Source organism: Mustelus asterias, chromosome 19 (genome assembly GCF_964213995.1).
Source record: "Mustelus asterias chromosome 19, sMusAst1.hap1.1, whole genome shotgun sequence".
In the NCBI taxonomy this organism is placed as follows: domain Eukaryota; kingdom Metazoa; phylum Chordata; class Chondrichthyes; order Carcharhiniformes; family Triakidae; genus Mustelus; species Mustelus asterias.
This window is the reverse complement of record NC_135819.1, coordinates 34,779,632-34,806,893: the sequence shown is the minus strand read 5'-3', so window position 1 is coordinate 34,806,893 and position 27,262 is coordinate 34,779,632. Positions and strand designations below refer to the sequence as shown.

General features: G+C 44.5%; 1 protein-coding gene across 1 annotated transcript in view; it reads left to right on the top strand.

Moving 5' to 3' along the window:
• pde3a (phosphodiesterase 3A, cGMP-inhibited) overlaps window positions 1-11,759 on the top strand; it is a 483,881-nt gene extending 472,122 nt beyond the window's left edge. The window contains exons 15-16 of the mRNA XM_078235322.1: window positions 6,769-6,995; window positions 10,423-11,759. Coding sequence (XP_078091448.1) covers window positions 6,769-6,770 — 2 coding nt within the window. The 3' untranslated portion in view covers window positions 6,771-6,995; window positions 10,423-11,759. The remainder of the gene's footprint in view (window positions 1-6,768; window positions 6,996-10,422) is intronic.
• The last annotated feature ends 15,503 nt before the right edge of the window (window positions 11,760-27,262 follow it).

Sequence of the window (27,262 nt, the reverse complement as noted above, 5' to 3'; positions counted from 1 at the left end):
AGAGTTTACTGACATGTTCATAGTATCGCCACAGTGCAGAAGGAGGCCATTCAGCCCATTGAGTCTGCACCGACTCTCAACGAGAGCAGCTTACCCAGGCCCATCCCCCCCGCCCTATTCCTGTAACTCCACTAATCCCCCTAATCGACACATCTTGGGACACTAAAGAGCAGTTTAGCTTGGCCAATCCACCTAACCTGCACATCCTTGGAATGTGGGAGGAAACCGGAGCACCCGGAGGAAACCCACGCAGACACGGGGAGAACGTGCAAACTCCACACAGACAGTCACCCAAGGCCGGAATTGAGCCTGGGTCCCTGGCGCTGTGAGGCAGCAGTGCTAACCACTGTGCCGCACAACTCTGCCATGCAACCCAGTGTCCCAGCTATCCTCTATAAATTAAACTAATGAAGGGGGTTTCAACCCCAGTAGAAGACTACCCAGGTCTCTGGATTGTCCAGTGACATTACCACTACAACACCCCATGCATGGGTTCCCCGAGTTATATTCCCTTTTAATAAGAAAAAAACATTAATAAATTAAACAAAAATGAATGAATGTGAAGGTTTGACAATCCCTGATGGGGCACTGTAACTAAAAGTAAATGTCAAGGGATATCCACTACTTACATTCAGTCTGATCCAACATTTCGCCCCATAGTTGCAGTGCCTAAAGTTTATTTATTAATCACAAGTAGGCTTTCATTAACACTGCAATGAAGTTTCTGTGAAAATCCTTTGTCAGCATTTCGCAGAGACCACTCCCTCCAGGATAACCTAGTCCACTCCTCCACTATACCCAACACCTCTCCCGTCACTCATGGCACCTTCCCATGCAATCACAGAAGGTGTAACACCTGCCCCTTTACCTCTTCCATGCTTACCATCCAAGGTCCAAAACATTCATTCCAGGTTAAGCAGCGTTTCTCTTGCCCCTCTTTCAATTTGGTCTATTGCATTCGCTGCTCCCAATGTGATCGTCTCTATATCGGAGAGACCGAGCGTAGACTGGGTGGTCGCTTTGCTGAGCACCTTTGGTCTGTGTGCAATCAGGACCCTGACCTTCCGGTTGCTTGCCATTTTAACACATGATCCTGCTCCCATGCCCACAAGTCTGTTCCAGTGAAGCTCAACGCAAACTGGAGGAACAGCATCTCATCTTCTGGCCAGGCACTTTACAGCCTTCCGGTCTCAACGTCAAGTTCAACAAGTTCAGATGATTTGCTCTACCCCACCTCAACCTCTTTGTTTTCATTCTATTTTATTTTATTTTTTTTTACTGTTCTCTACCTTTTATTTCTTTATTGTCTGTCTTCATTTTTCTTCCCCCCCCCCCACACTTTCTCCCTACTTTATCCCCCTTTTCTTATGTTTTTTCCCCTTTGCTTCTCCTTTTCTAAATGTTACCTCTGCCCATCACCCCCTCCCCCCCCCCCCCCCCCCCCCCCCCACATCTTCACTTGTCACAGCTTACCCTTTCATTTTAGCTTCTCTGCTGTTTGGCCATTGACTCTCTTTATTCTCTCTGTGGGACTGCCATTAGCAGTCTTTTCCCCTGGTTTCTGTGGCTATGACTCATCTTTCATTCCCTCACTCTGCGGTATAAATATCTATGGTAGTCATGATGTGGAGATGCCGGCGTTGGACTGGAGTAAACACAGTAAGAGTTTTAACAACACCAGGTTAAAGTCCAACAGGTTTATTTGGTAGCAAATACCATTAGCTTTCGGAGCGCTGCTCCTTCGTCAGATGGAGTGGCAGATTTCCACTCCATCTGACGAAGGAGCAGCGCTCCGAAAGCTAATGGTATTTGCTACCAAATAAACCTGTTGGACTTTAACCTGGTGTTGTTAAAACTCTTACTGTATAAATATCTCCCATTTTCTATGCCTTTTAGCTTTGACAAAGGGTCATGTGGGACTCGAAACATCAGCTTTTTTCTCTCCTTACAGATGCTGTCAGACCTGCTGAGATTTTCCAGCATTTTCCCTTTTGGTTTCAGATTCTAGCATCCGCAGTAATTTGCTTTTATACTGAGAAAATCCCTTAGTCGCCACACTCCGGCTCCTGTTCGGATACACTGAGGGAGAATTAGGATGGCCAATGGACCTAATCAGCCTGTCTTTTGGACTGTGGGAGGAAACTGGAGCACCCGGAGGGAACCCATGCAGACACGGGGAGAACATGCAAACTCCTAGACTCTGAAACAGCTGAATGTTTGGTGGCAATCGCACTTAATACTTACCACCGCCATTTTTAACCATGTAATCGATAGGACAGTAATATTGTACAGCATCGATCAGGACGGAATCTTTTTATTCATTAAGTCAGCATAAGAGGGAAATCCCAATACTTCATGTGTAAATACACAAAATAATGTGTACCTGTCGCATTTCACTGCTAAAGAAACATCAGTCCCATATCATGCTTACAGCTATTGTAGACATTAATCTCCCTGGTATTGCATTCAAATGGAGTAAATCAAGGATTCCTGTAGCTTTCAATGAACTCAGTTGTAAATTGTCTCACTCTTCCTTGATGGTGTGTAATGTGTCAGTTCAGTATTACAGACATTAATCACCCTTCATTAGGGCAGAATCTCATCTCTGGTTAATGGACCTTAATTGATGATTTCTCACATTACCTGCTGACACACTATCTGATGGGTCGGGTGCTTTACAATGGTGCTGTGGGGCACTGAGCATCTCTTCATACATCTTCATTACTTCTTTGTTCCCTTATCATTAAGTTGTTCTTTTTAATAACACTGCTCATCACACCATCTGAACCTCGATTGGGCTTTTAGCACTTCTGTGATGAAAGCTCAGGACTACTTAGCACAGCTGTCTCACAACGCCAGGGACCCGGGTTTCATTCCGGGTTTCATTCTGGCCTGGGGTCACTGCCTGTGTGGAGTTTGCACATTCTCCCTGTGTCTGCGTGGGTTTCCTCCGGGTGCTCTGGTTTCCTCCCACAGTCCAAAGACGTGCCGGTTAGGTTGATTGGCCACGCTAAATTGACCCTAGTCCTAGGGATTAGTAGGGTAAATATGTGGGGTTACGGGAATAGGCTCTGGGTGGGATTATGGTCGGTGCAGACTCGATAAGCCAAATGGCCACCTGCTGTGCTGCAGGGATTCTATGATTCTAAGGCGAACTGCAGGAACTTACCGAGGCTCCTTGAGCAATATCTTCCCAATCCATCACAGCCACTATCTAGAAGGACAAGAGCAGTTGACACATGGAAACACCGCCACCTGCAAGCTCCCCTCCAAGCCACTCACTATCCTGACTTGGAAATACATCACCATTCCTTCACTGTCACTGGGTTAAATCCTGGAGTTCCTTCCAGTTGGTAGTGGCATCATGATCATTGTCTCTTTGATTCCCAATCCTGCATCTTTGAAGTCACAGCAAGCTTCCACAATGCATCTGTGCTTGCTACATTCAAAAAAGAACATTTCTTTATGTATGTATATTCCAGACAAACCCCTTCCTTGATTCTTGATTCATCTGCTAAAGTATTTATGCCAAGTACTCAATCTCCACCAATCAGCCCATCAGAACAAAACACCTAATCAAATTCCAGTCAAGTCATAGAATCATGGACTCCTTACAGAGCAGAAGGAGGCCATTCAGCCCAATAAGTCTGCACCGACTCCTACCCAGGCTTATCCTGTAACCCTACGTATTTACCCTGTTAATCTCCCTAAACTGTGTATCTTTGGACACTAAGGGGCAATTTAGTACGGCCAGTCCACCTAACCCGCACATCTTTGGACTGTGGGAGGAAATCGGAGCACCCGGAGGAAACCCATGCAGACACAGGGAGAATGTGCAGACTCCACATGGACAGTGACCTAAGCCAGGAATCGAACCCAGGTCCCTGGCGCTGTGAGGCAGCAGTGCTAACCACTGTGCCATTGCTCTATCCATGCACGTCAGTTCATGCACTTCATTGGTCCCTGGACCAGAAGTGCCTTGATTTGAATATTTTTATTCTCAAATCCTTTCATAACCTCATCCATTTCTGTTTCTGTAACTTCCTCTAGCCCAACAGCCCTCTGAGATCTCAGCACTCCTTTGAATCTGACCTCTTTGACATCCCTGCGTTTAATGGCGCCACTTTTCATGACCATGCCCTAAGCGCTAGAATATTCCCTCCCCAAACATCTTTGCCTCTCTGTACCTCCCACTTCAGGAATTTTCTTAAAACTTACTTCTTTGGCCATGCTCTTGGGCATCTGCCTTCATATTTTCTTAGCAAATGGGCAGCATATATGGAGAGAGAAACGGAGTTAATGTTTCAGGCTGATGAGCTTTAATCTGGAAAGTCATCAAGCTGAGATGTTGGGCAGGATTTGCTGCTTACCCCTCCCCCCTCTCCTCACAGTGCTCCCAACGCTGTCAACGGGGTTTCTTGTTGTTCGTACCCTCTGTCGCCAGGGAACCCATGAAAGAGGGTCACCAGAGGCAGGGCCAGAAGATCCCACCTGTGCAAATGCCTGTTAATTCTGTTTCTCTCTCCCTAGATGCTGTACGACATGTTGAGTTTTTCCAGCATTTACTGTTTTTATTTCAGAGTTCCAGCGACCACAATATTTTTCTTGTGTTAATATTTCCTTAGATTTGTTTTATTTATTTAGTAGTGTCAAAAGTAGGCTTACATTAACACTGCAATGAAATTACTGTGAAATTCCCCTAGTCGCCACACTCCGGCGCCCGTTCGGGTACACTGAGGGAGAATTTAACATGGCCAATGCACCTAACCAGCACGTCTGTGGGAGGAAACCGGAGCACCCGGAAGAAACCCACGCAGACGCAGGGCAAACATGCAGACTCCATACAGACAGTGACCCAAGCTGGGAATCGAACCGGGGTCCCTGGTGCTGTGAGGCAGCAGTGCTAACCACTGTGCCACGGTGCAACCTGCAAGTGGTTCCTTGTCAAATGTTGTTTGATAGTTCCTGTGAAACCTTTTCAACATTTAACTATATGGGACATGTTACAAAAATGCACGTTATGGTGTAACTAACCTGTATGAGTTACTGGCTGAATAGTGACGAGATCAAAGCTTTGACCTCTGTCACAAATTCTTGTGTTCTCGCCACCAATTCCATCCTTCAGCCACAGTCGCCATGGCAACTTTATCATCCTCTGAGCCCTTAAGCTGAGCTTCTGATGCCACGGGCGGGATCTTCCTGCCTCACTCGCCCCGAAACCGGAAATTCCCACCTGAGGTCAATGGACCTTTCCATGGTCGGCCCCTCACCCGTTCGAATCCCATGGTGGGCAGGGCAGTAAAATTCGCCTCACGTCTCTCCATTAGAAAGCTCCACTCCCACAGTGTTTTACAAGTTCGGCATTACTTCCTTGTGTTGTATTCTATGGGAGTGGAATCTGGCTGAGGTATTGAAAGTGTGAAAAGAAAATAACCCTTCTCCCCGATGTGCTTTCCGGCGGCGAAGGTGGTTCTTCATTGTCTTCCGTGGCATCCTTTCATCCCTCCCCAAGCCTATAGCCAGTTATGGCGCTTGCCGGCTACACAGCTGGAGAACCCGCCGTGGGGGAGGGGTAACATTGCCTTCAGTGGGACCAGAATATCCCGCCGGTAGGAAGGACCATAAAATCCAAGCCATTGTATCGTAGCTCTGTCGAGAGCAACGGAGCTAAGTATCAAGCAGGGCATCGACTGATACAATTCCATGGCGGGAGAAATAGGACAATTCTTTATTAGAATACATGAGACTAAGGAGTGAGCCAATAGGGAGGAAGTAAAGAGGAAATATCGCTGAGACTCCAATTCCTCTTATATCTCTGCCTAAATCTAATTTTACCCCTGTTGCCTCAAGATGCAAAACCAAGGATTCTGTGCACTTTTTTTCATGGGTCTTCTGATTTGCGCTGCCATCCTTAATGATGCACATATCTGCACACCAATATCCCTCTTCTGGCACGCACCTTCTTTACAGCTCAGGTACATATTTTTATTCCCATTTTCACCTTCCAAAATATTTTACTTCGTATGAAAGAAAGAACTTGCCCTTCACAACCTTGGGATGATCCACAGCACTTAATCATCAATTAAATAATTTAATTTTGAAATTTGCTCTGGGTTTGATGTGGGAAGCTCTGTATCATTAAATTTCTTTGGTATTTTCCAAGAATGACAGTGGCATAGGTTGTGCTGAGCTGGAGCTCTGACCTTCCAATTCTCCCAACATGGTAGCCCAGTGCAACCAACCACAGTCCCAAAGATATTCCCCCTGTATTTCATCCTCCCTATTCGGTCAACCTTTAGTCTCATGCATTCTCATGAAAAATACCTTGATTTCTCACAACACAAACTGTGAACCCTCATTCCTAATAACACCTTAGTTAATCAGCAATGCGCAAGACTACCTCGTCATTCACATGTTTGAAATTATCAATTAGTTGTTAATGTTCACCTGACATGTTCTGTTCTCACATTGCCTGAGGGGAGTTGTGGAATGGCACGGTGGCACAGAGGTTAGCTCTGCTGCCTCACAGCGCCAGGGACCCGGGTTCGATTCCCAGCTTGGGTCACTGTCTGTACGGAGTCTGCACGTTCTCCCCGTGTCTGCATGGGTTTCCTCCAGGCGCTCCAGTTGAAAGATGTGCTGGTTGGGTGCATTGACCATACTAAATTCTCTCTTAGTGTACCCAAACAGGCACTGGAGTGTAGCGCCTAGGGGATTTTCATTGCAGTGTTAGAAGGCAGAGAGTGGGGATAAAGGGGTTTTTCTCAGGATGGCAGCCGGTGACCAGTGATGTGCCTCAGGGATCAGTGCTAGGACCACAACTTTTCACAATATACATTAACGATTTGGAGGAAGGAACTGAAAGCACTGTTGCCAAGTTTGCAGGTGATACAAAGATATGTAGAGGAACAGGTAGTATTGAGGAAGCAGGGGGGCTGCAGAAGGACTTGGACAGGCTACGAGAGTGGGCAAAGAAGTGGCAGATGGAATACAATGTGGAAAAGTGTGAGGTTATGCACTTTGGAAGGAGGAATGGAGGCATAGACTATTTTCTAAATGGGGAAATGCTTAGGAAATCAGAAACACAAAAGGACTTGGGAGTCATTGTTCAAGACTCTCTTAAGGTTAACATGCAGGTTCAGTCGGCAGTTAGGAAGGCAAATGCAATGTTAGCATTCATGTCGAGAGGGCTGGAATACAAGAGCAGGGATGTACTTCTGAGGCTGTATAAGGCTCTGGTCAGACCCCATTTGGAGTATTGTGAGCAGTTTCCTTCCCACAAGGAAGGATGTGCTGGCCTTGGAAAGAGTCCAAAGGAGGTTCACAAGAATGATCTCTGGAATGAAGAGCTTGTCATATGAGGAACGGTTGAGGACTCTGGGTCTGTACCCATTGGAGTTTAGAAGGATGAGGGGGATCTTATTGAAACTTACAGGATACTGCGAGGCCTGGATAGCGTGGACATGGAGAGGATCTTTCCACTAGTAGGAAAAACGAGAACCGGAGGGCACAACCTCAGGCTAAAGGGACAACCCTTTAAAACAGAGATGAGGAGGAATTTCTTCAGCTCGAGAGTGATGAATCTGTGGAACTCTTTGCCGCAGAGGGCTGTGGAGGGCAGGTCATTGAGTGTCTTTAAGACAGAGATAGATAGGTTCTTCATTTAAAAGGGGATCAGGGGTTATAGGGAAAAGGCAGGAGAATGTGGATGAGAAAAATATCAGCCATGATTGAATGGTGGAGCAGACTCGATGGGCCGAGTGGCCTAATTCTGCTCCTATATCTTATGGTCTTAATGTAAATCTACCTGTGACACTAAAAAATAAACTTAAAACTTAAACTTTCCATCAGGACAATGATGAATGGTAATTTTTATACCCTTGCCTGAAACAGAGGGTGCTTCCATTTCTGTCAGTGCTGCCGTATATTTTGCCCAGGAAGTAGCCCATGACACTCAGTTGACCTCTTGCTCCTTCGCAACCTGTGGGGAAAATCTTTGGCACCAGTTTCTGGATTGAGAACTCCCTCCACAGAAACTGCAAACACAGTGTTTCCAAACCCAATCTTTAACCACCTCGTAGGACAAGGACAGCGGACGCATTAGAACATCACCAGGAGCAAGCTCCTCTCCGAGCCACTCACCACCCTGACTGGGAACTACATCACCGTTCCTCCCCTGTGATGAAATCAAAATCCCTCCCTAACAGCACTGTGGGCGTACCTACACCACATGGAATGCAGCACCTCAAGAAGGCAGCTCACCACCACCTCCTCGAGGGCAGTTAGGGATCAGAAATAAATGCTGGCCTAGCCAGCGACACCCACATCCCATGAAAGAACAAATAAAAGAATCTCAAGCCTTCTTTAAAGACTAGGATTATGATTTTTAGCAATACGGAGAAGTCGTCAGTATTTTGATTCCAGCCACAGCAGTCTCTGTTCAACTCCAGTCAGGTGAAAAATCACGGTCATTCTGGAAAAATAAAAGCCAAGATGAAATAATTATTTTGATCAGTTACAGCCATGTATACTATTTCTCCAAGTGTGAACACTTCATTCCCCAGTTCTATGTAATGGTAATAGCTTTGAGTCACTTTATCTTCCTTCATTGTCAGGGCTTTCTGTTTCTCATGGGCTGGAATGGATTGCGCAGGTTCAAGGCACTAGGATCCTTCTAAGTCACTCAATAAACGATGACCTTCACTGGGAACTCGAACCTCGCAACATTCTATACAGGCCAATTCAACCTCGTACAGGAGATTGTGCTGTGAACACCTACCTACTGCACTAGAGAGAGAGTGAGAGAGATTGTGTTGCTCTCATGCTGATGCTATCAGAGTCATAAATTCATTATTACATTGCCTCCATTCATCTGACAGGATTTATCAAACATCTGTTAATGAAGATTATAGACTAATGTTGCACAGGCATAATATAATCTTAAGGATCTAGCTACAGTCAGCAGCCCATATCGCTGACGGCAAATATATGGTGACAATCAGCAGGCTAGCATGTTTATTGCAATGTTCCTGCCACAAAATATAAATCTAATGTGATCTTTAAATGAGTCTCTCCATGTTGGGTTCCACGCTTGGCAGCTGGGATCTGGTCCTAAATCTACTTCATGGGCTGACAGAACTGTCTTTCCCAGTTTGTGATCTGTTCCCACTGGATTTTCTAATTAATTGCCACTTCAGCACGTTCTGTCAGCAAATGAACCCTTCTATTAGTCCATGACGTCTTTGGTATTTCGACCTCTAGTTTCACTCTGATATTTTGCGCTCCGGAGTCATTCTGTATCAGATGCGCAGGCAAGGCAGGCGGAACGTTAAACTCTTATTTTAGCATGGAAAGCTACTGGCCTGAAATGTCCCCTCCTATTTTTCCCTCTGGTTTATGGCTCTGTGTGCTACATCGCATAATTGCAGTGCGGCAGGACGATGGTGAAGCTGACAGGGAATATTGAATGTGGGTATTTAAAAAATGATTTACTGGGATGTGGACGTCGCTGGCAACTTTAGTGTTTGTTGCCCATCTCTGTCTACACCTAAGAAGGTGATGATGAGCCGTTGCCTTGAGCCACTGCAGCCCAACCTTGTATCATTAACTTTAAATGCATGGTAACAACTGGCACAGTGGATTACATAGAAACTAGGAACAGAAGTAGGCCTTTCGGCCCATCGAGCTTGCTCCCATTCATTTTGATCGTTGCTGATCATCAAATTCAATATTGTGATCCCACCCCCAATATTCTTTGATCTTTTTAGACCCAAGAGCTAGATCTAATTCCTTCTTGAAATCACACGCAGTTTTAGTCTCAGATACTTTCTGTGGTAGTGAAGGGAAAATGGATAGATTGGAGGGTTTGGGAGGAGATTTGACAGAGGTGTTCAGAATCATGAGGGGGCTGGACAGAGAACATAGAGAGAAACTGTGCCTGCTCATAAAAGGATCAAGAAGGAGAGGGCACAAATTTAAAGTGATTTGCAAAAGAGGCAAATGTGATGTGAGAAAATACTTTTCACGCAGCGAGTGAGTGGTTGGGGTTTGGAATGCGCTGCCTAGAAGTGTAGTGGAGGCAGGTTCAATCAAGGCATTAAGGAGGGCTTTAGATTACTTGAAGAGAAACAATGTGCAGGGGTATGAGGAAAAGGCTGGGGAATGGCACTAAGTCATGATGGCCATTTGGAGAGCTGGTGTAGACAGGATGGGCTGAATGGCCTCCTTCTGCGCCATATCAATTCTGTGATTGTACAACATCACTGACAGAAAAGCTGGAAAATAACTTTGAAACGTGACTGGTTTATTGGCTCTTGTATTGAGCCCTAGAACTGTTGCTCATGCGAAGTAACCAAGTGCAATTCAGTGCAGCGAGATATAAAACCAATTTATTGATTCTGTGTTTCATCTCTTGTCCAACAGAAGGGGAACGCTGCAGGAAACGGAGAAAGGTCATCTGTCAGATTACACAGCACCTGATGGAAAACCACGAAATGTGGAAAAAGGTCATTGAGGAGGAACAGAGGAATGCAGAGCTTGAAAAGCAAGATCAGTCCACCCTCCACCAAAACTCTGAGGCTATCCAAGCGATTAGTGAGGAGGAGGAGGACAAGGAGGAGAAGAGTAATGAAGGACCTGAAGGCAGGTCCGACACACAAATCAGTTCGAATCCAAACACAACCAATGAGACGTTAGAAGATGATAAAAATGACTGAATTGTGCAACCGACCTTTTCTTTAGTTGCCAGCACAATACCTTGACACAATACTGTAGATGTTTAGGACGATGTGCCTACAGCTGTGATGGTGCAATGTTGCCACAAGGCAGAAGAGCAGGACTAAATCAATCTCCTCACCCAGGAAGCTTCTGAATTGCACCACTTGCTGAACTCGACTTTAAACACTCTATGGTTACCAGTAGGATTCCGGTGCACTTCTTTATTGACCTATCTTGTTTATTAATGCTCGGTACGCACGTTATGTAAAAAGAAACACGCTGACTTGTCTGACCAGAGTGGGCGTCATAACGAAGGAGGACGCACTTCGAAAGCTTATACGTCACAGGAAACATTGCGGTACCAAGTCTGTAGCTTTTGCCCTCCTATTGAGTACAAGTTGAAAGCTTTATCAGAGTTCTGAAATGGCCTGCCAATATCTTTTGTGTACATAACCTTGCCACTCACCAGCTTTGTATAAGCAATCTCTCTCTCAGTGTAGCTGTAGCACTTGTACATTGCAAAAATGAACAAATGTTTTAGGAAAAAGACTGGCAGACACACGGACGGCCATTTCACTTTATAAACGGTACATGCTACAAGCCAAACTCCTAGTCAAGGATTTATATCCATTTTGAATATTTTTATTGTTTATTTACATTCAATGACAAATACTTGCAAAAGACAAACAGTTTATTGTAGATATAAAGAACATTTTCTAATGGCTTTTGTAAATAGCAAACTCTCAAACCAATTTTGTGATTTTTGTAAAGATGGTTATGAAAACTTCACATTTAAAAAGAAATTCTTATTGTACTGCCCTGACTTAGTACATTCTTATATTATAGCGGCATGATTCAGTGCATACAAGTTGATGTATGTACTTAATTTTAAAAGATGATCATTATCTGGATTATATTTGCAGCAAGCATTAACCCTGCAGATACTGTTTACTACTGATGGTACTGAGGTGATTTGCAATAGAATTAGAGTACAATCCCAGGCCCCATTACCTGTGCGTTTTAGACATTGCACGACAGTTAGTAGCTATAAGGTTCACTTTGTGAATTATTTCCTTTCACATTTTGAGTCCACGGGGCGAATTTTACCGTTCCACCCGTCACGGGAATCGGAGCAGGCGAGGGGCGGACCGTGGAAAAGTCCTCTGACCTCGGGCGGGATTTTCCGGTTTCGGGGCAAGCGAAACTGTCAAATCTTGTCCCATGTATGACAGAGGTGTTGGACAGTCTACTGGTTTATATTGATAGGATTTAGTCTTGACTCTGCGGATGGAATTTTCCCATCCCACCTGCCACAGGAATCGTAGCGGACGGAATGCAAAGGTCCGTTGACCTCGGGTGAGAATTTCTGGTCTTGGGGGCGAGTGCGGCCAGAAAATCCCCCTCGGCATCTTGTGCAATTTGCCTGGGGACAATTGGACTGATCTAAGATCCCCCTTTTCCATTCTTGATTATCATTTCACATCTTTCGTCATTTTTATTTTGGATCAGAAGCAGTATAATTTGAATGAATTTTGATGGATCTAAAAAATAATCTAATATCAAAGTATCCTTCTCAGAGAATACTCAGGCCGAGAATCAAAGTAATAATATACCATGCCCAGTGGGCTCACCTTAAAATTGTGAACAAATCCAGCATATAAAGGTTAGCAACACTTAAGACTCATGTTTTCAACTGCAATAAACTGGGAATCTGGAACATTCTTCCACATCAAATTTCAGATTAATGGAATTTTGCTTAGGCAAGGCTTTTAAAGGCTGCAAAATAAGGCAATTAAAGTACAGATTAGCCATGACAAAATTAAATTGCGAAAGTGATGAATGGCCAAATGTTCCTCCCGTGTTCCTAAACCATGGATGCTCGATTCCGACCCAGTATTTACTTGGAAGGGTAAATGTTCAATTTTATACCTGGTACTGATTGTTAAGTCCATGTTATAAGGCATCACTTCAGAAAGAGGCACGTTCTAAGTTTGCATTGATGAAACACGTGAATTAGTTTAAAATACTACTTTGGGGTGGACTAAATTCTGGTCAATAGTATCAGGGTGCAAACAGTCACACAACACAAAGGCAACTCTTATATTTTTTGAGAAATGAGCATGTTTAAAACAATGCTGACTTGGGTAGTGGCGCAGTGGCTGTTGCTCAGAAAGGTGCAAAGGAAGTAAATCCAAGCACTTTATAAAGTTATCGCACAGCCTCGGACAATGGCCGGAAGTATCTAAAATGACATGCAGCAGCTCAACTCCAGGATAACCCTGACAGGACATAAAAATCATAGAAACCCTACAGTGCAGGAGGAGGCCATTCAGCCCATCGAGTCTGCACTGACCACAACCACACCAGGCCCTATCCACGTCACCCCACATTTACCCCGCTAATCCCTCTAACCTACGCATCCTGGGACACTAAGGGTTCAATTTAGTATGACCGATCAATATAACCCGCACATTTTTGGAGTGTGGGAGGAAACTGGAGCACCCGGAGGAAACCCACGCAGACACAGGGAGAATGTGCAGACTCCGCACAGACAGTGACCCAAGCTGGGAATTGAACCCAGGTCCCTGGTGCTTTGAGGCAGCAGTGCTAACCACTGTGCCACCATGCCGCCCCAGTACAGGACCCAGTTAAATCTTTACCTCAGCAGCAGTGCCTTTCAAGGGCACCCTCCCTCCCTGGAAAATGGCTCCTCATTGCAAATCTTAAACCACCCCCTTAACCTGTCTTCACCGTGTACAGTTTTGACATGGATCTTTACATATCCGCAGTTAGATCTACATTATGCTGAATGCATTTTCACATTTTTTAAAAAGCGTAATTAAGTTTTGCTGTGTGTAAACCGAAAGCAAGAATGCAATATTTAGATTCACACCAAGAGTACAGGTTTGATTTCTGTTTACTGTACACTTTGAGAGACTGCACCCTTACAACAACAAGGTTGGTTAAGATATTTGAACATGACAGTTTACCGATCACTGTGTCTGCAAAACGTTGAAAACCTACTGCAGCAATCCACACTCAGCTTTTAATATTGTGTTTATGCAAACAGCACTTTTCAATAAACAATATAAATGTATGGGCGGCACAGTGGTTAGCATGGTAGCCTCACAGCGCCAGGGTCCCAGGTTCAACTCTGGCCTCGGGTCACTATCTGCATGGAGTTTGCACGTTCTTGCTGTGTCTGCCTGGGTTTCTTCCGGGTGCTCCGGTTTACTCCTACAGTCCGAAAGATGTGTGGGTTAGGTGGATTGGCCATGCTAAATTGACCCTAGTGTTTGGGGTTACAGGAATAGGGCCTGGGTGGGATTGTGGCCGGTGCAGACTCGATGGGCTGAATGGCCTCCATCTGTACAATAGGAATTCTATATTTCTAAAATTATTTTCCGGGAGGCTGGATAACTTCAAATGTGTAAGATTAGATAGAGTTTGACCAATGCTTTGCCGAGTCTTGACCCTCCCCCATCCCAGCCACCATGCCAGGGGTGGCTTGCCATTGGTCACCAACGGAATCTTCCAGTCCCACCGAAGGCCATGGCGTTTTGCATGGCTCACCCTCCCCTGTCACAGTGGGGGCCGCCATCGGCGGGACTGGAAGATCCCGCCGGCAAGAAGGGCTGGAAAATCCCACCCAATGAACTCAACAGATTGTCTGAATATTGCTTTCAGCTCTCTTCTTCAAACTCGGTTTGTGTGTTTATTAGCCTGGGATAATATTAACAATAAACATTCAATTGAAATGGATGCCAAAATGGTGTTTAAGTAAAAATTGCACATATTTCAAGTTTTGTTCAGCCTCCCATGAAGAAGATCACCGCCCAGAGTATACAATCAACATTATTTTAAAGGTAATCCTACTGATACAGCACAGGAGGAGGCCATGCAGCCCATTGTGCCGTTCTATCCACAACATAATGGTAACAGACTCCAAGTTGCACACTTGCTAGATTTTAGCACAGCAGGACTATACTAGGCCATGGCTTACTCTGGTACTGACGTGGTTTAAGAGCTGCAAAAGTTCACATCAAGCACGCTAGCATAGTCGGAGAAACCACAGAACAATTCTTTACTTTCAGTATTCCAGTTCCAAACGCTTGTTAGGGAACAAACGCACTTTTGCAAAGCTCAGTTGGTAATGAGCTTATCCAGATGCATTGTGGGCCTAAAGGCTTCTTCCTGTCTTGCCATGTCCACGGTTGCCATGGGAGCCCGGTTGGGATGGGCACTCCGAAATAAAATGGCTCCTATTTCTTGAACAGGCTGATGTGTTGAAGTCAAGAGAACAATTTCAGGAAGAAATTGGGGCTAAAGGGATCAACAGATAATGGGGGAAAAGGGGGTCAGGATATTGAATTCGATGATCAGCTATGATCAAATTGAATGGTGGAGCAGGCTTGAAGGGCCAAATGGCCTACTCCTGCTTTTAATTTCTATCAGATATGTACTTACTCAAGACACTCCACATTAAAACAAAAAGAAAAATAATATGTGTATCCACTTTTCTCAGGGCATAGCAAGGAGGAGATTCTTTACAAAGCAGAGTGTATTATATATATACCTAAATAATACTGATAACTTTATTTTTCAGAGATGAGAACAGTTGTGACAATCTATTTTCCTAATACGAATGAACACTGCCAATTTTAGTCCACTGAGCTTATCTACCGGTGCAACCTCTAGGCTTGTTCTGTTTAGGAAGGCTTTGTGTTAATAAACTTCTCCCAGTTTAACCCCAGCTTGGTTCTGAAGAAGGGTAACTACTGTCCAACTATAAATTTGCTACAACCCTTAATGGGCAAGTAACGTTGAGGGAGAATTGAGTTGAAAGCAATAGGATCTTGGGGCCAGTATGTGACTCAGGCTAATGCTGAATCAGCCCCACATACTACTGGGTTTCAGTAATAACAGTATCTCGGATAATAAGCTTACAAGTAGCAACTTGGCCCGATCCATGTTACCAAAATAAAAAACAAGACGCCAGCAAATTTGGATTTTTACGCATAATCGACTAACATGAAGGCAATGTGATTTATTAAGCCAATAAAACAGTGCAAGTCAGGTTAATTAAGTGCATCTAACGTTTAATTGAAGGTCAGAGTATTTGCAAGCCTGAATAACTCACTGGCAGAACTTAATATTGACAACACAGCAGTCAGCTTACCACAGGTTCTGTGACTAGCACTTTAAGAGTTAATAATGTTCACCTTTCTGTGTGTTTCTGACTACCTACCAAGATATGAAAAGACACTGGAACAAACAGAGGGGAGTATTTTAACTACAGAATAGTTTTAAGGACAACAGTGTTCCTTACATTCCAGTTCCATTTTTTCTAAATGATTGATGAGCTAAGTGTAAAAATTCACTTTAAGATAAAATGCACAGTATTTATACTCACTAAGACTTTCTACATTTCTATAAACTGTAAGCAGAAGGATCCAAGTAGGCCAAAGATAGGTGCAGTTATAATTAGCTGTAGACATACATGTATCATTGGTACTAAACAATCTAGCAGAACATTTCAATCTTCACTTGTTCATTATGTTTATTTCACAAGTGTCTGTGATATCGTGATCTTAAAAAGAATTACAGCATGCCATAACTATGTAAATTCTATTGTCTTGTGTATAATATAGTTTACACGATGGTAAATTCATTAAGATTGAACAGTCCATCATGTTAAAACATCACTTTTGTTAATTACAAAAAGCATGAGAATGGTGTGTCATTATTCAAAGTATAAACTAAACCTCACCTCAAACACTGCCTGACAAAATTAATCCATTTTTATACACGTAAGGTTTTGTGCCTTGGTGACTTTTAGTGTGTTTGATTTTCTAATTTCATCGTGAAATCCATCAACATGTATTTGTTGTTTTAATTAGTCAAGTGATGCCATCTTTTTAAAGAACCCTTCTGAAAGCTACGACACGAGAGAGTGTCTAAATTCCTTGCCCATTGTACAAATTCAATGTAGAGATTTGCGTAAAGGTGACGCCATCGGCAGGTGACTTCGAACAAAGAGACTTGAGTTTTATCTTGTTGAAAATAGTGCGGTGACAAAAGTTTAACAGCAACATGCAATTGGCAGTGTTTTAAGTGCCTCCACAGTATTGATTCTTTCACAGCAAGCTGTTGCCATGACTGAGGGGCCTTGCTTGACAGTGTTTGATTGTACGTGATGTACAAAACCAATGCAAGCTGGACTCCTCTGTTATTAGACTTTGTTGGTGTTCCTAATAAAACGTCACCCCTGAAACAGCAACAGATATTCCACTTGACAGGGTCCACGTGTTTGGTTTCTTTAGGTACGCAATACCATCTTGCATTTACCAGCAGTGTTTCTATTCTTTCTGTTAATGCAACAATCGAATTTGTCAACATTATTGCCCATTGCAGCTCAAGAACCAGGCCTTGCAATTTTTATGGACGGCAGAATTCACTGACTCAACATAACTGATCACCAGTATCTTGCACTTAACACACGTAGCAATACCTAATATTTCGTTCACCGGTGTTTTAAGTAAAGGATTCCATACATGATTAAATGTCCTGTTTTGTACAATAGAATATGTACAGAATAATTCTTTCAGATAGGTGTTATTTATTTTTACTGTTTTGTAAGTTAGACACTATACTGTAGCTCTAATGGCCAGAATTACTGGAAAGTGCCTCTTTGTAAAATGTATAATACAGTATATATATTATATATATAAATATATTCAATATATTAGAAACATCTGTCACTAACTGAGAAAAATGTGGATGTTGTAATGTGAAGACAGTGTTGTATAACATGAATTTGATTCTGTGGTATCATGAGTCACTTATTTGTCTACACAGGGGAGGCGATGGCTTTCTTATTGCTAGACTATTAATCCAGAAACTCAACTAATGTTCTGGGGACCCGGGTTCGAATCCCACCACGGCAGATGATGGAATTTGAATTCAACACAAAATATCTGGAATTAGGAATCTACTGATGATCATTAAAGCATTTTTGATTGTCAGGAAAGTCCATCCGGTTCACTAATGTCCTTTAAGGAAGGCAATCTGCCATCCTTACCCGGTCTGGCCTACATGTGACTCCAGAACCACAGCAATGCAGTTGACTCTCAACTGTCCTCTGAAATGGCTTAGCAAGCCCCTCAGTTGTATCAATCACTCAAGAAGACAGTTCACCACAACCTTCTCAAGGGCAACTAGGGATGGGCAATAAATGCTGACCCAGCCAGCGATGCCCATGTCCCACGAATGAATAAAAAAAAACACATGAATCCACTTGCTTTAGAAGTTGCTTTTCAGTATTTTCTAGTTCATCTTCATTTGATGTTCGTCCACACGTCCCAATTAAGCAACTTGTATTAGTGTCGCAAGGAATAATTCCTGTCAAACTGCCCCTTGAAGGGCACCTCAGAGAACTGACTCAAATGAAGAACAGATTTCTCTCTATATAGTGTTGTCCCCCGGAGTTACGCCGGATGCCTTTTGCCACTGGTTTACTTTCAAGGTACTGTCTAAGCAAACAAACAGAACAATAATGAATGGCCAGATATCTGTGACATTGGTTGATTGCTAGTAGCCTGGGTCAGCAGAATGCTTCCTGCTCTTCCCTGAGTGCCATCAGATCTTGCATGGGCAATTGAATGTGCTGATGAGGTCTTTGTGAAAGGCAGCACCTCGAATAATGTAGCACTCCTTCAGTCCTGCGCGAAAGGGTCAGGTGTATCATAGGTTTGAGCTCCATGGCTGTCCTACTCAGGACAGAATAGCATCAGCTGCACTAAGTAGTTGGTCTACTATTGGTTGTAGTTTGACCCGTCACTATGGTTCCTGTGGAAAATGGCACACACTAATGAGAAGCTGAATTATACACACCGGGGAAGGTCCAAGATTAGGTCACTGCTCTGTGATGAATTAGCTGATTCCAACCAGATTGGGGAGGTAATGAACCTGGAACAGTACTTCTAGCATCAACAGTGTTGGGATGGAAAAGAATTGGCATTCTTGTTTCTGGTTCTTATGGCTGACATGGTGATCAAGTCAGGGGAGCTATTGGGTCTGTTACGACGTTCCTGCAGTACCTTCCAAACCCACAACCACCATCATCCAGAAGGACAAGGGGACTGGGAACACCACCACCCTTAGAGTTTCCCCTCCAAGCCACTCACCATCCTGTATTGGAAATATATCGCTGTTCCTTCACTGTCGCTGGGTCAAAATCCTGGAACTCCCTCCCCCACAGCACAGTGGGTATACCTAACTGCAGAGCTGCAGTGGTTCAAGAAGGTAGCTCACCACCACCTCCTCAGGGGCAACTAGGGATGGGCAATAAATGCTGGCCTAGCCAGCGACGCCAGGATCCTGTAAGTGATTTTTTTTAAATTGTGCTTGGTAGCACACAGCATCCAGGTCTTACTGAAGATTACACGCAGGAAGGGAATAAAACCTTCAGTAGAGAATCTGAAACTCCAATTAATTGAGGTTCCTGCCACTGTTCCCAAATAGCTATGATTGACATCATACCACAATTGACATCATATGTGACTGCGGTAAAGGCAAACTCTCACTCATATCTGTCTCTAACTTTCGACAGTTTTCATTCACCATTCACCAAACCATCCTCCTCCCACATGTCTCCATGTCATGCGGATGAGTGGGACTGGATTCACCTGCTTCCATTCTTCCTAATCGGAGTTCAATGTGTTGCTTGCAATGGCTTTTCTTCCCATTCCACTCAGGGATCTGTCCTTGGTCTTCCAGCTTTTTTGATGTACATGCAGCCCCCCAACAGCTTCATCCAGAAGCACATCCATTTTCACGTATGCTCTGGGAACACCCAGCTTTACCTCACTGCCACCTCTCTCAATCCCTCCACTGCCGCGACATTTTGATTAAGAATCTTACATTTATTCTATGTCCCTGGCTCATTTAGGCTTTGATTCATAGAATCCCTACAGTGCAGAAGGAAGCCATTCGGCCCATCGAGTCTGCACCAACCACAATCCCACCCAGACCCTATCCCCACAACCCCATGCATTTGCCCTTGCTAGTCCCCCTGACACTAAGAGGCAATTTAGCATGGCCAATCCACCTAACCTGCACATCTTTGGAGTGTGAGAGGAAACTGGAGCACCCGGAAGAAACCCATGCAGACACAGGGAGAACGTGCAGACTCCACACAGACAGTGACCCAAGCCGGGAATCGAACCTGGGTCCCTGGCACTGTGAGGCACCAGTGCTAACCACTGTGCCACTTGTTAGAAGTGACACCCATTCTTACCCAGGGACCTGCCCTTTCCAAACAAAAGGAATACATTCAAGGCTTGCACCTGTTTTGAATTAACCAGGAGATTGGGGAGCCCAAAATTCCCCATTGCTTTCTCCATGGCAACACTTCAACCAATCAGAGTCAATTTGCCACCTGTTCTCTGGTAGTATAGTTTGTGATTGTTTGAAGTTTGTGTTTGTTCTGAAACACATCTATAACAGAGGGAGCCATTGTACATGCATTTCAATAAACTTTAGTATCATTAATGTCCCCCCTTGCCAGATATTGATCCCCCTGCTGTATATTGATACTGTGCCTACGTGACGTCACCTTGGCAACGTTTACAACAGGTTCACCTGGACGTGAACCTATTGTAGGGTCTCCCTGAGGTGGTGTAAAGGTGAGTATAGCTCCCGGAAAGAGGGGCATGGTCAGGTAGTGGCCTGGCATTGGCTTGGCACGGCACAGGTCACCACTGCGAGGTTGGAACCATGCCAACCTGCCAGTGCCATTCTGTGCCAAAGGGCAGGTCCCAGTGAAAGCCTCGTTGTGTGCGTTCATTTGTATGTGGTGCTGGCCAGGAGCGGACAGAGGAGCTGGGTGTCCTGGCGATGGCCATTGGGGGGGTGAAGTGGGGAATTCTGATCTCGGAAGTCGGAATATTTTAGGAACTACTAAAAAGTAAATCTATTTAATATTTTTCGCAAAGGTAAATGAAACTCAGATTTAAAGCGTAATAAATTTATTTCCAAAACTAGTTTTGTTATAAGACATACAAACAGTACAAAGAACAAAAGACATACATTAGACAAACACAATACTTCGTCCGAAGGGGAATCTGTGATGCAACAGCACCTCGAGCTTCCTCCACAGATCTCCACTTTTGTGCCAAAATTTTGGACAATTATACAACTTGGTTATCTTAGATACAGCCCAGCAATTAATTTAACATGATCTCATTTAATATTTAATCTGTCAATCTATTCATGGCACATTCTCAAATCAGATTATAATCTGACACCTTAAGTAACGGTTTGTTATTTGTCCGTTCAACTGTCGAAAGTATACTCCTAAATCAAAATGGCTTCCTTGTTGTTTAGCAATGCAAAATTATGCTTTTGTCTTACTCAGCATTTTGCAAGGAAGTTAGAACCAGTTCTCTGCTGGATGCGGGTCCATACATCTGACAGAGGTCCCAGGCTAAACTCCATGTTCTTGTACAAAAGTGTATATAATTTGTCCTTTTAAACAAAGGATGGTTTCATACTGTACCATGTTCAACTTACATTGTAATTGAGTTTTCATGTTTTTCAGTCCACTCTCTGATACAAGAAAACCTTGGGCTAACAATCAGTTACTGGCAGATTTAACAATTAACATTAAATGACTTTTAATGCCCTCATTAGTTTTTCATTTAAAAATCTTATATTAAAATATTAGCTGCTTAGTTCCCTATGTTAGGTATTATGATTAAATTCCCTTCATTGGGGGGGAAGGGGGAGGCAAATCTCCATTCACAGCAGCGGGACCGGAGAATTCCAACCGTGGGCATCCTCGGAGAATCCCAGCTATAATTTCCATGATGGATATTTTGTATCTTGAACTCCCAGTGTGGCAGGGAATTCTCATGCCCAATGGACACAGAATAAATGTAAGATTCTTAATTATACAAAACGTAATTGTACTCATGAGTGGAATTGCAGTGTTAAAATTCCAATTAGATCCCGACCTTTATTCCTTTATCTAAACAAGCAGTCAGATTTTGTTTTTTGTTTGTCTTTATGTGTTGTTTCAGGTCTAAATATCTCTGTGAGCATTGCAGGGGCTGATATGAATTCTCCCCATGAATGAAAGCTCCCATTTCCTCTCTGCCTGCGTAATCATCATCTCCTGATGCAGGCACGCCACCAAGTGATGACTGTCAGAACTGATCAAGATGTGGAGATGCCGGTTTGGACTGGGGTCAGCAGAGCAAGAAGTCTCACAACACCAGGTTAAAGTCCAACAGGTTTATTTGGTAGCACGAGCTTTTGGATTGTTGCTCCTTCTTCAGGTGAGTGAGGAGTTGTTTTCACAAACAGGGCATATATAGACACAAACTCAATTTATCATAGAAATCATAGAAATCATAGAAACCCTACAGTACAGAAAGAGGCCATTCGGCCCATCGAGTCTGCACCGACCACAATCCCACCCAGGCCCCCATATCCCTAAATATTTTACCCGCTATCTGTAACCCTCACAACTTGCCTGGGTCTTGCAAAATCTCACTAACTGTCCTGGCTGGAGACAATTCATATCTCTTTAACCTGTGCTTAACCCTCTCTCCACTCACATTGTCTGTACCTTTAAGACTTGATTACCTGTAAAGACTCACATTCCAACCATTATCTTGTAAATTGAGTCTGTGTCCATGTATGACCCGTTTGTGAACACAACTCTTCACTCACCTGAAGAAGGAGCAACACTCCGAAAGCTCGTGCTACCAACTAAACCTGTTGGACTTTAACCTGATGTTGTGAGACTACTTACTGAAGTGATCAAAGCCATCAGGAAGCCCAATGATTTACACCAGCAAGCTTTCCAGATCGGAAATGAATCAACAGGAGTCCTGATTAACCCGATAGGTACAGTACCATTAACAGAGGGCATGAGAAAAGGCTGCACCCAAGAACACTGCTGCCTCACAGCGCCAGAGACCCGGGTTCGATTCCGACCTCGGGTCACTGTCTGTGTGGAGTCTGCACGTTCTCCCCGTATCTGCGTGGGTTTCCTCCGGGTGCTCCAGTTTCCTCCCACAGTCGACAGGCGGCATGGTGGCACAGTGGTTAGCGCTGCTGCCTCACAGCTCCAGGGATCCGGGTTCGATTCCTGACTTGGGTCACTGTCTATGCGGAGTTTGCACATTTTCCCCGTGTCTGCGTGGGTTTCCTCCAGGTGCTCTGGTTTCCTCCCACAGTCCAAAGATGTGCGGGTTAGGTAGATTGACCATGCTTAGTGTCAATGGAACTAGCAGGGTAAATGCATGGGGTTATGGGGATAGGGCCTGGGTGGATTATGGTCGGTGCAGACTCGATGGGCCAAATGGTCTCCTTCTGCACTGTGGGACTCTATTATTCTATAAATTGCCCCTTAGTGTCCAAATATGTGCAGGTTAGGCTGATTGGCCATGATAAATTGCCCCTTAATGTCCAAAGATGTGTAGGTTAGGTGGATTGGCCATGCTAAATACACATGGTTACAGGGATAGGGCAGAAAGGATGGCCTGGGTCAAACACTCTTCTGAGAGTCAGTGCAGACACAATGGGCCGAATGGCCTCCTTCTGCATTGTGGGGATTCTATGGTATAAGTGATGTTGTATAGCTACCCCCCTATCCCACTTTACCTCGCCCCCCCTCCCCCCCTCCCTCCCCCCCCCGCCCCCCCCCCCCCCCCCCCCCCCCCCCCACCCCGCATCCAACAAATTAAAGGTAAAATGCAGGTAGTTTCTGCTAATGCACAACTAGCAATTCAGACATAAATGGAACCTAAAACTGTGCTCATTTAAAAAATATTTTTGTTTGGCTTTCTACTCAAACTCACCCACATGCCACCAACCACAAATTCTGTCCTGAACCCCTGCAATCAGGCAGTGTTTAGCACATATTTTAAGAAATAATTTTGTCTTAAAAATATCCCCCAGTATTTTTAAGAGCGGCCTAGGTAAAGTTGTGTTCTTGCAGCTGAAGATGTGTTTATCACAAATAGTGAGTATTGTATATCTCAGCGACAATCCACCAACTGTGAGGAACATTACATAAAATTAATTTCACAAAATATGCAGAACCATTTGTTAATTATCCCAGGGTGCGATTGTCAGTTCCCAAGAAATGTTTTCAAAATTACACTCCAAACCTTTTGAAACATAGGTTTAATTCAGTTGGCTGGGTGGTTGTCTTGTGATGGAGAATGATATCAACAGCGTGGGTTCAATTCCTGTACCGGCTGAGGTTATCCATGAAAGACCCGCCTGCTCAACCTTGACCCTCACCTGAGGTGTGGTGACCCTCAGGTCAAAATCACCACCAGTCAGCTCTCTCAAAGAGGACAGCAACCCATGGTCATCTGGGACTGTGGCGACATTTCATTGTACGGGCAGCACGGTGGCACAATGGTTAGCACTGCTGCCTCACAGCACCAGGGAATGGGGTTCAATTCCCGGCTGGGGTCACTGTCTGTGCAGAGTGTGTACGTTCTCCCCGTATCTGCGTGGGTTTCCTCCAGGTGCTCTGGCTTCCTCCCACAGTTCAAAAGATGTGCTGGTTAGGGTGCATTGACCATGCTAAATTCTCCCTCAGTGTACCCGAACAGGCGCTGGAGTGTGGCGACTAGGGGATTTTCACAGTAACTTCATTGCAGTGTGAATGTAAGCCTATTTCTGACACTGATAAATAAACTTTAAAGTATCCTTACATTTGAAAGAGTAGGCTTAATTTTTCAGAGATTCTTCAAAGGCCCACAAACAAATTTTATTAACAGAAATTACCAATGGTGATTAATTCACGCCTGTGAGGGGGAGCAGAGGGTGGGAGAGAGTCACGTTACCAGGTATGTGGGTAGGAACCATAAAAAATAGGGACAGGAGTAGACCATTCAGCCTTTCAAGTCTGCTCCACCATTCAGTAAGATCATGGCTGATCCAACGTTCCTCATATCCACTTTCCTGTAACCCTTGATTCCCTTACTGATCAAAAATCTATCCAACTCAGCCTTAAATATACACAAGGGGTCTTCCCCCCCCACAGCTCTCTGTGGCAAGGAGTTCCAAAGACTCTCCACCCTCATCTCAGTCTCAAATTAGCACCCCTTCATTCTAAGACTCTGGGCAGCATTTTATGATCGTGTCACGACTGTTTACGGCAAACTGGGGGTAGGGCCTGCTGAGGGCGGGGCCTGGGGCAATCAGGGGAGGTGCGGGGTCCTGCTGCCAGTCTGCCATTGCGATCGATGTGAGCTGGAGGGAGGTCAGTGATCGGGACGGGCTTGGGGTGGGGGGAGGGGGGTGGAAGGGGAGGGGCCTGCCTCCCGTGGTTGGCCTGCAAGGGGGTGTTTCTGCCTAGGGGGGGCATTGGGGGAATCATCACTGCTGGGGGAGGGGGGGGGTTATGACTAGAGATCGGGTGGTCTGGGTCGGGGAGAGGATTAGGGGCTGGCCCGCAAATGGCAGGGAGCCACGATCGGGCTGTGTGGGCGGGTGTGGGGGGGGTTGGGGGAGGGGGAGGTGGAGAGCACTGTGAGGGTCCTGGGCTGGCCAGCGATCAAGCTGGCTGACAATCAGCAGGCTGACAGTTTGGGGCCACTGAGCATGCGCAGAGTTTCGGAACTGTCAGCCGCCGGCATGAATAGGCCCCGCGCCCCCTGAGTCTATAAAGACTTTGCCAATTGTGACCTCTGCATTGCACAGAGTGTGGGAGATTCGAGTTTGAAGTCGCATTGAAGAAAACAATCGTGATTTACACCAGTTTTCCCGCGAATTTGACACTTAGAACTTTTTTTGGAGAATCGCCGCCAATATCTTTTCGCAAATAAGCGGACCAAAACTGCTCACAGTACTCCAGATGTGGTCTCACCACTGCCTTGTACAGCTGCAGCAAGACTTCCCTACTCTGATATGCCAACCCCCTTGAAATAAGGGCCAACATTCCATTAGCCTTCCTGATTACCTGCTGTACCTCTGTGCTAGCTTTCTGTGTTTCGTGCACAAGTGCCCCCAAGTCCCTTTATGTTGCAGCTCTCTGCAGTGTTTATCGATTTCACAACTAGCGCAACGGTTTTAAACTAACGCAAAAACAATTTAAAACATTCCCGTTAATATCCTTGCGCACTACTTAATTTTTAGAAACACCAATTACGTGGAGTGCAATAAAGTCCTGTGATATTTCACATGGTTGTGTTGATTTTGTGTTGAATGACACTGAACTCAACCCAAGTGGAAATCCCAGGCCATGGGCTATTAGTTACATTGATAATGAGAGATGCAGTCCGGTGATTTAACATTAAAGATATCCTGGTGTGTTTAACCCAAGTAATTTGCGGAGGAAATAAGTGGTGCACACATACCTTCGATTAAGCACTGATGTGAAATTCAAAAAGAATCATTAATTTACATCGAGATATTGGCTTAGTAAGGAAATAACTCGGTAGGAGAGCATTAATTGAGTTTCAAAGTCAGCCCTAACCAGAATTGGCTATGTAGTACCTCTAGTAATGATTCTACTCCATTCATGTTTGAAAAAAGGTGGTGGCAGGATAATCAGTGCAAATATTTCACCTTGTAATTTAATTTTCAAGATGCATTCGTCTGTGAAGCCAAGTCTATTATTAACATGTCACCGTCTGGTGCCTGTGCCAATGAGAGAACTTAAGGCTGATGGAGGACGTGAACTTTCCCTCCTGAGATTCGATTTTTCTTCAGGGAACCAGTTAGTATTCACCTTAAACAGGGTAGATTCAGAATGACGGGGGAGTCCAGAAATAGCGAGCATAGTTTGAGATAAAGGGTAAAGCTTTTAAGACTGAGATGAGGAGAAATTTCTTCACCCAGAGAGTGGTGAATGTGTGGAATTCACTACCACAGAACGTAGTTGAGGCCAAAACACTAAGGTCAAGAAGAAATTAGAGATAGCTCATGGGGCTAAAGGGATCAAGTGATATGGGGGGAAGCTAGGATCAGGTTATTGAATTTGATGATCAGCCATGATCAAAATGAATGGTGGAGCAGGCTCGATGGGCCGAATGGCCTACTCCTGCTTCTATGTAAACATTTGTAGTGTTATTATGTCATACATTGTAAGGAACCATTTCAAAGCGCTCTAGGAGCCGATGGCATAACTTTGTCTTCTGCAACTTGGAAGCTGTGTTATCCGTGTAATCTACTATTGCTCACAAGGTTAACAAATGGCTATTTATAGAGTCATAGAGGTTTACAACATGGAAACAGGCCCTTCGGTCCAACTTGTCCATGCCGCCTTTTTTTTACCACTAAGCTAGTCCCAATTGCCCCCAATTTGGCCCATATCCCTCTATACCCATCTTACCCATGTAACTGTCTAAATGCTTTTTAAAAGACAAGATTGTACCCGCCTCTACTACTACCTCTGGCAGCTTGTTCCAGACACTCACCACTCTCTGTGTGAAAAAAATGCCCCTCTGGACCCTTTTGTATCTCTCCCCTCTCATCTTAAACCTATGCCCTCTGGTTTTAGACTCCCCTACCTTTG